The sequence below is a fragment of the Patella vulgata genome, chromosome 9 (genome assembly GCF_932274485.2).
Source record: "Patella vulgata chromosome 9, xgPatVulg1.2, whole genome shotgun sequence".
Classification (NCBI taxonomy): domain Eukaryota; kingdom Metazoa; phylum Mollusca; class Gastropoda; family Patellidae; genus Patella; species Patella vulgata.
Genome location: NC_065887.2, coordinates 13,606,251 through 13,620,984, shown reverse-complemented (window position 1 = coordinate 13,620,984; position 14,734 = coordinate 13,606,251). Strand labels below are relative to the sequence as shown.

Sequence of the window (14,734 nt, the reverse complement as noted above, 5' to 3'; positions counted from 1 at the left end):
CATCTCTCTCTCTCTCTCTCTCTCTCTCTCTCAAAATGACATAATGAATCTTTAAATTACATTTCTCGTGACAACAAACATCTGAAACATCTCTCTCTCTCCCTCTCTTTCTCTCCCTCTCTCTCTCCCCAAAATTAGATAATGAATCTTTAAATTACATTTCTCGTGACAACAAACATCTGAAACATCTCTCTCTCTCTCTCTCTCTCTCTCTCTCTCCCCCCCCCAAAATGAGATAATGAATCTTTAAATTACATTTCTCGTGACAACAAACATCTGAAACATCTCTCTCTCACTCTCTCACTCTCTCTTTCTCTCTCTCTCTCCCCAAAATAAGATAATGAATCTTTAAATTACATTTCTCGTGACAACAAACATCTGAAACATGTATAAAGAGAGTAATGTTACAACGTTAGATTGATTGCCTATAAAAAATATAACCCACATAAACAAACAGTCCGATTATTGAAATATCCTTTTCAAGAAAACCGACCTCATTCTTTTGATAAGAAACCAACAGTAATTATTTTCATCCATCAAATCGTTAATTAATCATTAATGTTTGTTCGCGTCTTAGAAGCAAGCGTAAATCATTTTTAATTGTAAATATTGGAAGGCAAGCTAATCGATTTGTCATCAGAAATCGATTATCTCTATTCCCGTTTTTTACAAAAGATATCGATAGGAAATAGATTTTGGAGAAAATTTGTTTGTATAAATTGTACCGTATATAATAATATAACAATTAGAGGATATCTTCATATCTGGTTCACCTCTTCATCAAGATGGTTCTGTTTCAGTATGTCTTGGCTATTTTCAGTGCTGGTTTAGGTAAGTCCTTATGCCATACGTTTTCAGTACCGTTAAATAATCAGCCTATTTCCGTTGCGTGCAGAGACTTGGCGATGCCCGAAGCCAACACCATGGGTATATCACCACTTGCACCAAGACTCGAGTATAGTATAGAACATATTTTGAAATGTGAGAAAGACAGATGGCAGGTTGCTTCTGCGAAAAGATTAACAGCGATAATTTCTAATTTAAAAAAAACTTAATTTTTCTCCTTGTTCGGATGTTAAAATGTAGCCTATGTGTCTAAAAACTGTATCAATCATGATATATAACATCTGGTATAAATTTGGTGGTTGTAAACACTCGGGTTTACTGTCTGGTCCATGCTGTAAAGATATAAGGGAGAGAGAGAGAAATGAGGTTTAACGTCCACTCGACACAAACTAGGTCATTTCGGGACTAACATACGGTTCAATTTATTTCAATAATTCGCTTGCACGTAGGGGTCTTTAGCAGTGGGAGGAAACCGGAGGACCCGGAGAAAACCCACGAGGTTGAACAGGCGACCCTACTCCTTGCCATGTACAACCGGGGATTCGAAACCACGCCAGCTGACTCAATGACAGACTTTATGAAACGATATGTGTGTTTTCATGTACGAACAAACTCACTAAAGTTTCTGATCGTCTTGAATTTGTAATCCCTCGCAAAATACAATATTGTGGAAGTTGACTCTCTAATCGTAATATCAATCCACAAATGGTTCAGTTCCGTTCAGTATGATCCAATCAGGCAGTAGAAATCATATATTATAGCTGTTTATCATGCCCCAGGCAATAGAAATCATACCCCTTTATTATAACCCAGGCAATAAATGAAATGAAATGAAATGGGGTTTAACGTCCTACTGTTCTGCTCCTATGCTGGGCTAATGAAGACGGGCATACGCCATATAGTGTGCGATGAGGGAAATTTTGCCCGGGCAGCAGCACTATCGCCTACTCTTATATCGAATTCCAACTGACAAGGGATCCTTTACGTGCATTCCAATGTATACACGGGGCCTCGGTTTTTCGTCCTATCCGAAGGACTAGACAGCTGTCCTTGTCAGGCCCTCCGTCCTGCATCACTGACAAGGGGGAACCACGCCGGAAAATCTGGATGAACTTTCTCGGTCAATGCAGGGATCGAACACACGACCTTCGGGCTAGCGAGCCAGCGTCTTACCCACTTAGCCACGTGGTCCCCCACCCAGGCAAGAGAAGTCATAGCTGTTTATCATGGCCCACGCAATAGAAATCATACCTGTTTATCATGGCCCGGGCGGTAGAAAGCATATACCTTTGTATCATGGCCCAGTCAGTAGAAATCATACCTTTTTATCATGCCCCGGGTAGTAGTAATCATGGTCCAGACAGTAGAAATCATACCTGTTTTGTCATTTTATTCAAATATGTATTACTGTTTGTTTTTTGGGGTTTTTTTTCAGTTTCTGGACAATACGCCCCGATTCATTTCTGGCCTTTGGATAATGTAACCTATGGGTTTGATATGGTCCCATTTATACCGTTGATGTGGGAAATAGCTCAATATGACGTATGTTTTGAGTTCGGTGATGGACACCCTAGCACAACCAATGAAGCTACGAAATTTGGGGGTGCAGATACATCCTATTTGGATTTCAGAATGTTCCAACGATATTTTCAAACGACGTTTACGTTCGCCTTCTTAGTATTTGTCGAGGAGTTCTCGTCTGGTACAATTCTTCACCTTACCGGAGATTGTGCATTGAAAGCCGTCTGCAACATGAGCCTAGTGCTGGTAGACGACAAACTTCAGTTCACTATATGGGATTCCTCAATTGGCCTTTGCGCAAGCCTTCAAAGCAGCCACGTTTTTTCAACAGCGACCTGGAATTACGTCGCTATAAAAAGATCCACAACGGAAACGACCTTAATTTTAAACAACCTATCCGAATCAGTCCCTGATAGTTGTTCCAGACCGGCTAGTGACTTTGGTCAATCGATTCTCCGTCTGGGAGGCAGCATTGATAATGTTGACGACAGGTTTCGAGGTAGAATGCAATGTGTGGCATTTTTAGAGAGTTATGCTGATTTCGCAACAGAAATGTCTGACTTACTGATCGAATGTAACAAAGCACGAATTCCCCAGTCAGGTATGTAGTCATTCTTTTAGAATTATTGCGAATGTGTGCTCATGTGTATGAGGTTTGCCCCCGGGAAAAATATAGCACTACGCAACAAATATTTAGAAAATCTTAGGGTGGTGGTGGTGGTGGTGGTGGTGTGTGTGTGTGTGTGGGGGGGGCGACATTGTTCCGATTCTAACAGTCAACAGTCATCGGGGGGCCTGCCCAGGAACAGCGTCTAGTTTGTTTGTATGAGAGGAGCAGATAGCAAATATCCTCCATAGCACAATGCATGACCTATGCAAACACAGATCCTATTTCGCAGGGTAAGAGAAAAAAGTTAAGGTCCACTGCAGATTTTCTCCTTATGTCGCGAGATGTAAATATGATTAGGGGACGTGATTGTTGACGGGGTTAGGGTTAGCGCTAGCCCTGTCTACATCTCGTGACCTATGACCAAATCTGCAGTCGGCTTTAACTTTTAGACCTGACACTTCGTGTAGTGGATATTATAGATAGTATAAAAAACGAAACGAAATATTAATCTTTATCTAAATTAGATTAATGTTTCAACTTTCAGATTCGTTCATGTGTAATATTGACGACCATCTACCATCTAAGTCCAGGATGTTTGGACTGAAAGGCGCCGACAAACGACCATCAGTCAACGCTCCACCACTACTAATCCTCACATCAACCACGTTCGTGTCATGCGCGACCGAGTGTTTCCGTTCTGAAACTTGCAAGGCAATCATTATTAATACGTCAGTCACCAACAATAATTGTGAACTTTATGATTTTGTAGAAACTCATGCCTTAATTCCATCCCCGGGAGCTCAGTATTTCGCGATAACCAATATTTTATAAAATAGTGAAACACGTATAGAACTCTAATGATAAAATAGTGAAACAGGTATAGAACTCTAATGATAAAACAGTGAAACAAGTATAGAATTCTAATGATAAAATAGCGAAACAGGTATAGAACTATAATGATAAAACAGCGAAACAAGTATAGAACTCTAATGATAAAATTCAAATTAATTTATTTTATAAATAGTGATAAGAATTGTGACCTGTAATGTGTCACAATTAATTTATGGTCGGACGGACGGACGTCCAGGGGCGACGACAATATCCGTCCACATGAAAATTATGGATAAATTAAATTTTGACGAAACCGGTCTTAATAATTAATCACCGACAAGAACCAACAAAAGCGTTTTTTAGTCAAACTTCAATTATCCATGATTTATTCAATTGTTGATAAAATCATTTAAATTTTGGATATGATATGTAGAATATGCGTATCTATAACGTAACTTTTCCTTGTCAGTTTTTGTCAGTGATTAGTAGCACACGTGTTCATTCAGGTCAATGTAGATAAATAATTATATAAGCACAGACTTCTATTTTGCACTTACTTCTTTCACAGAAAGTTTTGAGCAATATACCTAGATTCCCAGAAAGTAAAAAAAAACCCACCCTTTCCTCCTGTTAACAAATATATGATAATTGTATCATTCAGTGTTTTGTGGAAGAGAGAGATAGTAGTATCAATCGTAAATAAATGACAAACGTGACGTTTGTACCGAGCACTTATGGACTGATTCGTTCACTTATATCCGTCATAACAAATAATACAAATAATTTAACAGGCTATATCTATCCACACGGTATATTAAATTCGTATTCTAAATTTCCAATGTATCACTTGTTTTTTGTTTTTTTCACACGACATTTATTTAATTGAAACACCCCGTGCATAATCTGAAGTTGATTAAGGAATTGTGGGGACCACCATACACTACTCAGAACTCCTGATGGGCTGTGGTTGGAAGGATTAATCCTTTACTGAATACGTATAATACTAACCGGATAATTCACAAAACTCTATTTTCTAAGAACCCTTGTTCCTATAGAGGATGCTAGTAAAAATCAAATTGGGAATCTATAACAATTTCATACCCGTGATATAAAATTATTAATATCGATGCTAGTCCGGTGAGTCCCACGTATATGACATAATATGGGTCAACAGTGCGCTTTGAGGCGATGAATCCTCGGCCTCGCAGCTACAAGTTAGCCATTAGCTGTAGCAGGGCCTTCATTTAAAGGAAGTGCATCTGTTGTTGCCACGGCCCCTGTGTTCCTCCGACGTACCGTAGATAGAACTTTCTTACTGTATATCGTTGACATGACGAAAATCGTTATGGATATCGCTGCTTCAGAAAGAGTAAGATAGCAAAACCACAATGGCGAGAATTTTTCCATGAAATATCCCAAAACAATAGGGTTACAGAGTCTGCCGGTAGCTGATCCCATTAACATAATGGATGACATCTTTCCGCTTACTGAAACAATTGACTTATTAATCCACGCCACACCGATTGGAAATAAGACACCTATAATAAAACCACACGCTGCTACACAAATCCACACCCCAATATGTCCAGAATAAATAGAACTTATTGTCAAACCTGCAATTGATAATAAAAGTATTGCCAGTGAGCCGAATAACAGAAGCGTTGGACTCAACAAGTCTGCGAAGAAAATACCTAGAGCACGCACGATCACGTACATCCCGAAAAACAAGGAGGATAACTGCGCACCTTGGGTCTTGGACCAATTCAACTGTTTAACCACAAAGGTCATGAGAAATGATGAAAAGGCGTCTTCTATTGAGTTGTTGAAAACGAAAGTGAGTATGATGATTATAATAGCTATGATATAATGACGTATAGGTAACTCTCGAACAGCCTCCTGATCTGGAGAAGTTCTCTTTGTAGGTTGGAGTTTCCTTTTTCTGAAAGTCTGATAAAGCAGCGGAAATGACGTTATAAAGGCTAAGGCGCCAGAAATGGCATATGCGTAATGGAGTCGGATTTCGAAGTCTGGAGTCTCTGTTGAGTTACTGCACGCTGAGTCATTGAGGGTGAAATTCGCGCTTAATTCGTACGGCGGAGAGCTGTGTCCAAATGACTCTGTTGAATCTGCAGGGGTAGAGACATTAACATTAGTTCCATTACTACACAGCACATGTGTTGAATTCAAGACACGGTTCACCAGTTCTTTGGGTACCAAAAACGGTTCCGTGACTAGAGGTCCAAACACAGCTCCAATTGAAAATCCAAGGTTGTTTAAGAACAAATATGGCTGACTTTCTAGATCCCACATTCGAACAACTTCGGCGTTAGAACCTGAAAATAAAATGAGAGTATGTCTATATTTTCCATTTTTTCAAAAACGCATCAAAGCAAAATAATGTTAGCAAACGAAATTGAAGTTGGGTGGACAATTTCGTCCAAAGACGATGTTCTGTAGATGTGTAATTTACACGAAACTTTTATTTTATTGTCAGGTGGCAACATTAAAAGCAAATTTGTCGCTGGGAAACGGGTTTTAGTTTCATAGGATCAAACACCAGCCTCAAACCTGTTTAGTCTTTTTGAATAGTTTATATTTGGTTTGTTTCTATGCGTTTGTTAAGGTCGCGGTTGTTGTTCGGTAAGTCGACTTTGACAGCCAGATGTCTCCTCTCTCTCTGAACCTTACGTCCGCGATCCAGGCAAAATCTCTTCAATGGAATTGCGCTGGCAACCATAGAAACAGTCGGTGGCTCAGTTACCAGGAGGTCATTTTCCGGTATCGTTCGAGAAAGTTCGTGATTTTTCTGCCTGGTTTGTACTTATCAGTGGCACAGGGCGAGCTGGCAAAGAATGAGCGAGTGTGTATTCGAGGAGGAAGAATAGTCGGAAACTCCGGGTACGGGACAATTCGTCCCGGGACAACTTGTCTCCTGACAATTCGTTCCCTAGGACTATTCGTACCCGGATAATTAGTCCCCTAGGAGTAGTCGTCCCAAGATAATTCGTCCTTAGAAAATCCGTCCCCTAGGTATATTCGTCCCCTAATTATGATCAAAACTGAGATTTAGAATAAAAAGTAAAGATTAATTCAGTTTTTGATAATGAAACTACCAGTAATTTTGTTCAGGGACAAACTGTCCTAGGGGACGAATTGTCCTAGGGGTCAAATTGTCCATGGGGACGAATTGTCCGGGGGGACGAATAGTCCTAGGGACTAATAGTCCTGATACGAATTGTACGGGGACGAATTGTCCTTAGGGACGAGTTGTCTGGAGATGAATTGTCCGGGGACGAATGTTCAGGGACGAATTGTTCAGCGACGAATTGTCCTAGAGTCGGAAATTCCACTGTCCGGGCATAATTGTCCACATAGCTATTTTCGTCTTAATTAGCATAATTGGTGCAGACGATATAGGACGTCAAACCCCGTTTCATTTCCTTTTAAATTCCTGCGTATTAATATATATATTTTAACAAAAGAAACTAAAACTTACTGGCATCAAAGCCTCCCTTAAAGAAGGCATTACAGAACCAAGCTACTAACATGGCTTCGTAAGCTGTACAATATGGAATGATGACAACAGTAACTGACATGCCGAGTACGGTCAGGTAGAGTAGAAGATTTCTATTAAACTTGTCGTACAATCCACCAAACACTAAAGCCCCGACTACACCACCCACTGCATATGCAGTGAAGAAGAAGGAAGCGGATTCTAAGGATGTATTAGTTATCAGTCGAATATCCAGAAAGGCTGCTCCCTTTTGGGCCGATATAAAGCCCTGAAATAAAGGTATAAAAACATGGATTAATATAAGCAGTTTTAATAACCATCAGTTAAATATTTTGGGCAATAAAGTGTCTTTATAATATCTTTGTATATGTCTGTATCAATTGTAATTTCGGTTCCAACCTGGCTTCTTTTAATTTTTAAAAAACTATCTTTAAATAGTTGATTTTGAAAAATCACACTAATTATCCGAGAATGAGACATTCCATAGAATTTTGGTGTAAAACTTGGTTTTTGGACGCAATAAACAACTGATTTCTCAGAAATGATATCAAAGACTTTATATAAAAAGAGCTTTTTATTTTGTAAATCAAAATTTTGTCATTTGATACTCCCAATGGCAGGCAGGTTTATAGTTGTCAACACTCATGATCTAATTAAACAATTTATATCACAGTAATCTACTCAGGTGGGACATATTGTTTAGATAAGCATACCAAGCAATTAAATGTCAGTGAACCCAACACAACACAAACATCCAAAATTTAGCCCTTGTTCTGGATCTGGTCTACAGACTGCAATAGGTGCACGATAACGAACATTTAAGTGGTTTGGAGGTGGGGGGGCAGTTTGTCGTCCCATCTGATCTACTAGGCGCTGTTCATGCACCATTGACAAGGGAAAAACACTTTATCGTACATTCCGCCCATTTATAACCACCTTGTATCATCATCAGTCAACAGGGTCCTCGTGTCTTCACCAGTAACAGTATAGTAACCCAAAAATGACAAAATATAACCAAAAATATGTTAATAAGCAAGCAAAATGGCCCTTTTGCGGCGAGTTGTTAAGTGTAGGAGATAATCGTCTAATAGATTTTTTTTGCTCGCTTCGCTTGAGGTCAAATAAATGAGCCACATACAAAACAAAACTTATAGAAACGATGCTATGTTAGAATGTAATGTAAGTCAACTGTGTATCTATTGTTATTATAATTTATGTAATAACACGATTATAAAGACTGAACCCGCTTGTGATGTATGTACATTAGGGGACCTTGTAAAGCATCTATAGAACGAAAAAGATGTTAAATTGTAATAACACTTTAATTATTATAATGTGTACTAACACATTAAAACAATGTTGTAATTAACATGTCCGAATAAAATGAAATGAAATGAAATGAAATGGGGTTTAACGTCCTACTGTTTTGCTCCGAACTGGGCTAATGAAGACGGGCATACGCCATACAGTGTGCTATGAGGGAAATTTTTCCCGGACAGCGGCACTACGGCCTACTCTTATATCGAATTCCAACTGTCAAGGGATCTTTTACGTGCACGCCAATGTGTACACGGGACCTCGGTTTTTCGTCTCATCCGAATGACTAGACAGCTGTCCTTGTCAGGCCCTCCGTCCTGCATCACTGACAAGGGGGAACCACGCCGGAAAATCGGGATGAACTTTCTCGGCCAATGCAGGGATCGAACACCCGACCTCCAGGCTAGCGAGCTAGCGTCTTACCCACTTAGCCACCGTGATCCCCTGTCCGAATAAAGATTTAATATTGAGAAAATGACTATACACAACCAAAACGCACCTATTCACCAGTATTTGTTTTTCTTGATGTCTGATGTAAAATTGACTAAATAAAAGGTCAGTTGAGGGCAATCAAATACAAACTTTTAACATACGATAAAATATTGAGATAAAAGATTATCATAGGTAAAAATCGATTTAATGTGTGTTGTGAATGTGTATTGTAGATGTATATTATGAATGTGTCTTGTAAACGTTTATTGTGAATTATGTATTTTGAATGTGTAAACTGATGTGTATTGTGAATGTGTCTTGTGAACATGTATTGTTGATGTGTATTGTGAATTATGTATTTTGAATATGTATTATTGATGTGTATTGTGAATTATGTATTGTGAATGTGTGTTGTTGGTGTGTATTGTGAATGTGTGTTGTTGGTGTGTATTGTGAATGCGTATCGTGAATGTATATTGTGGATTATGCATTGTGAACGTGTATTGTAAATGTGTATTGTTGATGTATATTGTGAATGTGTGAAATGATGTGTATTGTTGATGTATATTGTGAATGTGTAAAATGATGTGTATTGTTGATGTATATTGTGAATGTGTGAAATGATGTTTATCACCCAATAATACATTCTACAGTAGATATCGCTTGTGTGATATATTTCATAATCTACTGCGATATCTCCTAAGAGATATCGTTTTACATGAATTTGATTGGTCAGTTGAAAAGGAACTCCTTTTTATTATTTTCAAAGAACAGTTCATTTCTTATTAAAAGTAACCTTTTTTTTATTAAAAATGAACTATTGTTATTCAATTAACCTTGATGGAAACACTCGGTCAATAAAAAGGACTTTGCAATGGTAGAATTGCTGTCAAAAAATGATGTATCACTACGCCGTAATGTTCAGTAAAAGTTAAATCTACAGCAAAGAATTATATTTATCTATTTGTGCATGTAAGAAGGGATTGGGTGATAAATAAAATCTCCTACTCGTCTTTTTTGATCAAAAAATATCAACACTCGTTGATAAAGTAAAAAAAAAATCGGCAGAGCCTCGTTTTTTCTTACTTTATCAACTTGTGTTGATATTTTTTGATATCAAAAAAGACTGGTAGGAGATTCTCTATATATTGTAAATATGTGTTGTTTGTTGTGATTGTGGGTGTATATTGTACATTTCTATTGTCATATCCTGCGACAACGGGGAACCACGGTCGAAAACCCTGAATAACCTTCTCAGTCAGCATCGGTATATAGACCGGCATGTCCAGTCAAACGTTGCTCCCACTTTATAATCCATAACCCAATTCGATCATCATCATGTTAGTTATCTTTATCTATTGTCACCAGTATATTATTATTGTAAAGTTCTGAAAATAACATCTCACAAACATCTACGTGTAATCCTTATTGATACATGTATTGATATATAAAAGATTGATTTGAAAAGAAATATATCAATCTCCTCTTTCAAAACATTTCACAAACCGCTGCGATCAAAATAAAATTATTTATTTTGAAAGTCCCGAGGGTAAAATAAAACAAAATAACGTTACCATGGCAATATTAGCTACGAGTAGATATATTGTTTGCTTCAGACGGGTTCGATAGCCCGCGTCTGCCCATCTTTCAAACGGAGATTTTCTTGGGCAAGCCACCATGTTGAATTCTAGAAAAAAAAGACAAAAATAAAATAATTATGATGAATGAAGATGGGATGTTGCAGCCCAGCCCCCCCCCCTTTTAGTCTGAATTTACGATCGTGGTTGGAAGACCTAAGAAGTCCTAAAGCCCCCCCCCCCCCCGCGTCTTTTTATTTCATTGCTTTTTATGTCCTCAAAGCATTTTTTAAAAAAATTATCATTGAAATATAGTTAGTAATATGACAATTATGAATTAAATATTCATCAGAGTATGACTAAGGTTGTGTGTGTGTGGGTGGGAGGTGGGCCGTTGGCTTAGTGAGCAAGGTGTCGGCGAGGTTTTCTGATCCTGGTGTTGGAAAAGACAGTTCCTCGGGATGTCGGACGCCTGTCAAGGTATAGTGTCTAGTCGTTTGGGTGGGACGAAAAGACAACGTCAAGTAGTGTCATGCATGTAGAAGAACCATTAGGCTAAAGCTAGAATTCGAAATAGATGTAAGCCGGCTGTTCAAATATTAAATTTATTTTACACACAAACCCGTTTTAGGTAATAAGTAAGGGTTGTAAACGGTATTATGGCTAATGTTTGTTTCTATTGAAAGGGGTAAACATAATTGATGTAGGTCAAAATAAAGTATTGAATGGCCCTGGGTATTATTTGGATAATTGGGGCAATCTTTGTGTAACCCTATCAGTTTAAACGGCAAGTCACTGTTTATTGACATGTCATCGTATTACACCTGTATCGACTGAACGAAAAGGGTCATTGCCTTGTATAATCTTTGTCGCTGCTATCAAAAGGAAAGTCGCTGTTTATTGACATAATATCATAAAGTGTAACACTCGTAGCGTCTAAACGGAAAGGGGCCACTCCCTTATATAATCGTCGCCACACACTGCTATCGAAAATCACGACTTTGTCACCTCTAACTACGGGGATATGGCTGCGAATTTCTATTTCTGGCCTCCCATTCTCGCTCTATACGCTCGAATAGCCCTAAATCACGGCTGGGAGCGGATGTTACCCAGCTAACGAACGAACTTGTTTAAACTTTATCAGTATCACTGAGACATATCTATATTATTAAATTTTTATTTAGAAAAAATTAAAGGGCCAATCTCGATGATATTTTGGAGAATAAAAATGCTTCATTTTGTGTAAAAAGACCATAAAATCCTCTACCCTGGGGCCGAGCAACTAACTCAATATATGTGATACGTTGTAGAAAAAAAACGTAAAATCGCCTGTCTTCTTCTGGAAATGTAGACCGGAGTCCCAAGCTGTATTATACGGTGTCTGGATAAAACCAGACATTTATTTTATAAAAATAACGTGTAGGTGAAATTTACCATTCGTTATCAAGTACAGCACATGGGTCACGCACTGTACAAAACTCAAAAGGAATGGCATTAGATTATCAGGTCACCCAACGAAAAATTGACCCGAAAACTTAGAAGGGTTACGTGTCCGGATAAACGGTTTTGACGTTCACGTCCAAACGACTTGATATTTCGAACTGAAACTTTGAGACAACGCCAATTTCACACGTACAAGGATTATTTATTTCTGAGACTGTTCAAATCGGGATGGAACCTTTACATGGCTGTCGGCACCGACAAATTGGCACTCAAAATCTGCTTTATCAATAGACGTAAATTATAATTCATCAACATAATTTATAATCCGGGAGAAATGAGGTTTAACGTCCACTCGACACAAACTAGGTCATGTCGGGACTAACATATGGTTTAATTTTGTTTCAATAATTCGCTTGCGCGTAAGGGTCTTTAGTAGTGAGAGGAAATCGGAGGAACCAGAGAAAACCACGAGGTTGGAAAGGCGACCCTAATCCTTGTCACGTACAACCGGAGAATCGACACCACTCTAGTTGACTTAATGACAGACCTTATGATACAGCACCCACGTGTTAACCATTCGGCCATCCCCTCGCACAACCCCCCCCCCCCGCACCCAAACAACTAAAGACCACTACGCTGATGCTTATTATTGAATTATAATCGAACTATGTTAATCCCGAAATGACCTAGTTTACGTCAAGTTGACAATAAACCCCATTTCTCTCGCTTTCTCTCTCTAATTAACAGTAGGACGTTAAACCGGTTACCCCATTTCATTTCATTTCATTTTTCTCTAATTAATAATCCAAACATGTCGCAAAGTTTATAGTCTATAAATCAATTTAGAATATACGTTACTAAAAGCCCACTGTTTATCCCCTCAATAACGTCACTAAACAAACGTTATTTCAGAAGCCAACTAATTTAAGAATTACAGTTTTCAAACATTGGGAAATGTGGAGATTTGTAGGGTTCAATTGTATTAACTCGGCGCAAAGACTAGGCGTTTTTGTTTATAACAATATTGCTACTTTCATTTTAAAACAAGAGAAAACCTAAAGACGCCAAAAAACTGAAGTTAACAGACCGTACACTCGAAACCTCTCAATATTAAATCTATGATCCATGGCCAGGAAAACGTGGATTGATGAATTACGTCAAATTAAGTCTGGAATATTTAAATATTCTTACCTTTATAATTATAGTACACGTTGAACTTTGTATTCAAGTGTCTGGTTAGGATCAACTGTGGTTGACTACTAATTTATTCCAAATAGGTGACGTTTGATAGACTAATACCCCATTGTTGTGATTTGTCTAAATTTAACATCGCTCCCTTCACAAGATTTTGAGTTGTATGTTCAGTTGTATTTCAGCGAATCCATCTTTTGTGTTGCTTCATATTCACAATATTTTGGCTTTCCGGGTTTGTAGATTTAAAATGGTGGATATACCCCCAAAGCAACATTGTTTGCGATATCACCTATTGTTGACGTAGACCAGTAAGCATCAACACAAGGCAACTTCACAAACGGCCTGTCCTTTGAGAACCTCGTCCGATGTCATGAAAGGTTTGTGTGTAACTCCTGAATCCACAGTCGACATTAATATACAACCATCCGCGCAACCATGCGTAAATGTCCCGACGCCCTTACCGGTTGTTAAAACATTTAAATACATTGCTACAACACCTACCCTGTTGCGACTGAGTGCTCTTTTATTATTAACAAGCATGGACTTTGCTCATAAAGCTGAAAGGAATGAATACAAGCTTGGCATATATCTTTGTGTGACCTACTTTTGGCAGTTTTGACAGGTAGGGACACAATGTTCTGGATTTCCATTTGTATTCAGATGTAATTTGGTTGTATTGAATTCTTTATGAATTTATTTGACTTGAATTAGAACAATGTAATTCATACAAAGGTGTCTCAACGTTGCGCTAGATAATATTAACTGTGACGCATTTGACACCGATATTATCGGGTCATCAAGTGCAGAAAGCATGTTTTTATTTCGTGTTCCTCCTTTCTTTTAGTAGGGAGCCACGGGCTCGCGGTGGCTGAGTGTGTAAAGCGTTGGCCGTGAAAATACCTCGACTTTGTTTTGTTTGGTGTTCCTCCCTTCTTTTAATAGGGACCCACGGGCCCACGGGGGCTCAGTGAGTTTGACATTAGTCGTGAAAATACCAAGTGCGGAAAGAATGTTTTTATTTCGTGTTCCTTTCTTCTTTTAATAGGGAGCCACGGTGACTCAGTGTGTATGACTTTAGTCGTGAAAATAGCTCGACTTTATTTCTATTTCGTGTTCCTCCCTTCTTTTAATAAGGTTCAGTTAAAAGCCTGATTAAATAAATAGGTAACCTATATACCATTGGCGGCACGTTAAAGATCCACTGAAAGAAAACCTAATACTTCAGACAGGTCAGGCCGAGGCCCACTTTCCGTGTATGTGTTTACGCATTCGATTTTTTGTATTTCCATGTGTACATAAAAGTCTCTAAGAGGTTTGGAGAATTCCACGTAAATGACGTCATAAGTGAATCTGCAACAAGATTGGTTGACTGACTTGCTGGAAGAGACCCCGTGTTTGTAGGCGCAAGAAAGTAAACACCCGGTGCACTTCGCGCGAGAAAAAACGCCG

The 14,734-nt window shown here is 38.5% G+C and overlaps 2 protein-coding genes across 2 annotated transcripts; one reads left to right on the top strand and one right to left on the bottom strand.

Annotated features, from left to right (window-relative positions):
• The first annotated feature begins 693 nt into the window (after positions 1-693).
• On the top strand, positions 694-3,808 carry LOC126831917 (uncharacterized). The gene is made up of 3 exons (XM_050562590.1): positions 694-831; positions 2,282-2,968; positions 3,522-3,808. The coding sequence occupies exons 1-3, from the start codon at positions 786-788 to the stop codon at positions 3,806-3,808; spliced, it is 1,020 nt and encodes a 339-aa protein (XP_050418547.1). The 5' UTR covers positions 694-785.
• Positions 3,809-4,597: 789 nt separating this feature from the next.
• Positions 4,598-13,774, bottom strand: LOC126831912 (sodium-dependent glucose transporter 1). The gene is made up of 4 exons (XM_050562581.2): positions 13,283-13,774; positions 10,646-10,758; positions 7,305-7,590; positions 4,598-6,141 (listed from the first exon to the last, which is right to left on the bottom strand). The coding sequence occupies exons 2-4, from the start codon at positions 10,748-10,750 to the stop codon at positions 5,024-5,026; spliced, it is 1,509 nt and encodes a 502-aa protein (XP_050418538.1). The 5' UTR covers positions 10,751-10,758; positions 13,283-13,774; the 3' UTR covers positions 4,598-5,023.
• Positions 13,775-14,734: the final 960 nt, after the last annotated feature.